The sequence below is a fragment of the Sphaeroforma arctica genome, assembly GCF_001186125.1.
Source record: "Sphaeroforma arctica JP610 unplaced genomic scaffold supercont1.8507, whole genome shotgun sequence".
Classification (NCBI taxonomy): Eukaryota; class Ichthyosporea; order Ichthyophonida; genus Sphaeroforma; species Sphaeroforma arctica.
This window is the reverse complement of record NW_014032051.1, coordinates 1-1,224: the sequence shown is the minus strand read 5'-3', so window position 1 is coordinate 1,224 and position 1,224 is coordinate 1. Positions and strand designations below refer to the sequence as shown.

The 1,224-nt window shown below is 44.7% G+C and overlaps 1 protein-coding gene across 1 annotated transcript; it reads left to right on the top strand.

The window, feature by feature from the left end:
- Window positions 1-912: 912 nt before the first annotated feature.
- Window positions 913-1,062, top strand: SARC_16616 (hypothetical protein; the record flags this gene model as incomplete). Its single annotated transcript, XM_014289280.1, has 1 exon — window positions 913-1,062. A coding segment is annotated over one exon (150 nt), but the record flags the coding sequence as incomplete, so codon positions are not given.
- Window positions 1,063-1,224: the final 162 nt, after the last annotated feature.

Sequence of the window (1,224 nt, the reverse complement as noted above, 5' to 3'; positions counted from 1 at the left end):
TATTTATTTATTACAGATACATATACACACACACACACACACACATATATATATATATATATATTGTGTAGGCGTGTATGTATTCTCGCGCGTTCGTGCTTATGTCTTCGTGAGTGCGTTTTTTGTGGTCAACCGGATTACTCAAGATTTGTGCACATGTGCATCGACCAGTACCGCAATGCAAGCAATTGCAGTTGGCGTATTCACACACGTACGTGCCCATACCCACACTGTCTTATACGTATGTACAGGTGATATATATGTGTATGTCACGCACATATCACCACTGTCATCTACGCATGTGCCATTGATGTATAACGTGTTCATGTACTATCCGCAGACAATGCTCCGCTGATGAACTTTGTCATTCGACCTAAACGACCGAAAATGGTACTGCGAGGAGACTTGATCGCCAACGCAGCCACAAAACATCTCCTGACAAAGTACAACGAACCCCAACTCAACGCCATCTGCAACTCAATCGCCCATGACGGCATCACCATGATCCAGGTATGTGTGTAGGTAGATGTGTAGGTATGTGTGTAGAAATAACAGAAAAGAGCAAAAAATGTCATTGGAATAGTTCCGAACTTGTGTTATAAAGCCAAAACTTCTACACCCTATTTTAGTGTCCACTCAATCACACACATACACATACATACAAACATACACATACGTATCCACATACACATACGCATACACCTACACATATACATACGCATACACAAGAACATACACATACACATACACAAGCACATACACAAGCACACACACATACACATACACATACACATACACATATACATACATATACACATACCAATGCACATACACATACACCCTTCGCTACACATCTCACGGCACACGCAATATGTGCGTACTAACGTCTCATCTCTCGTCTGCCTCTCTCAGGGACCTCCTGGGACTGGCAAAACGCGCACTATCTTGGGCCTTCTGGCGGCCTACTTCAAGCAGCCACACTTGCCCCGGCGATCGCGTGTACTGTTGTGTGCGCCGTCCAATGCGGCTGTGGACGAAGTCGTGCGACGAATCCTGGCTGTGGTGTGTGTCTGCGAGTGTGTGGTACTGTGGATTACTCAGTACTTGTCGTGTGTGGTTGTGGGAGTGCGGGATGGATACGGGAACGGGGGTCTGGTCTATATGTGTGGCTGTTACTTCTGTCTGTAGGTGTAATATATGTATATATAACTGACAATAGTATCT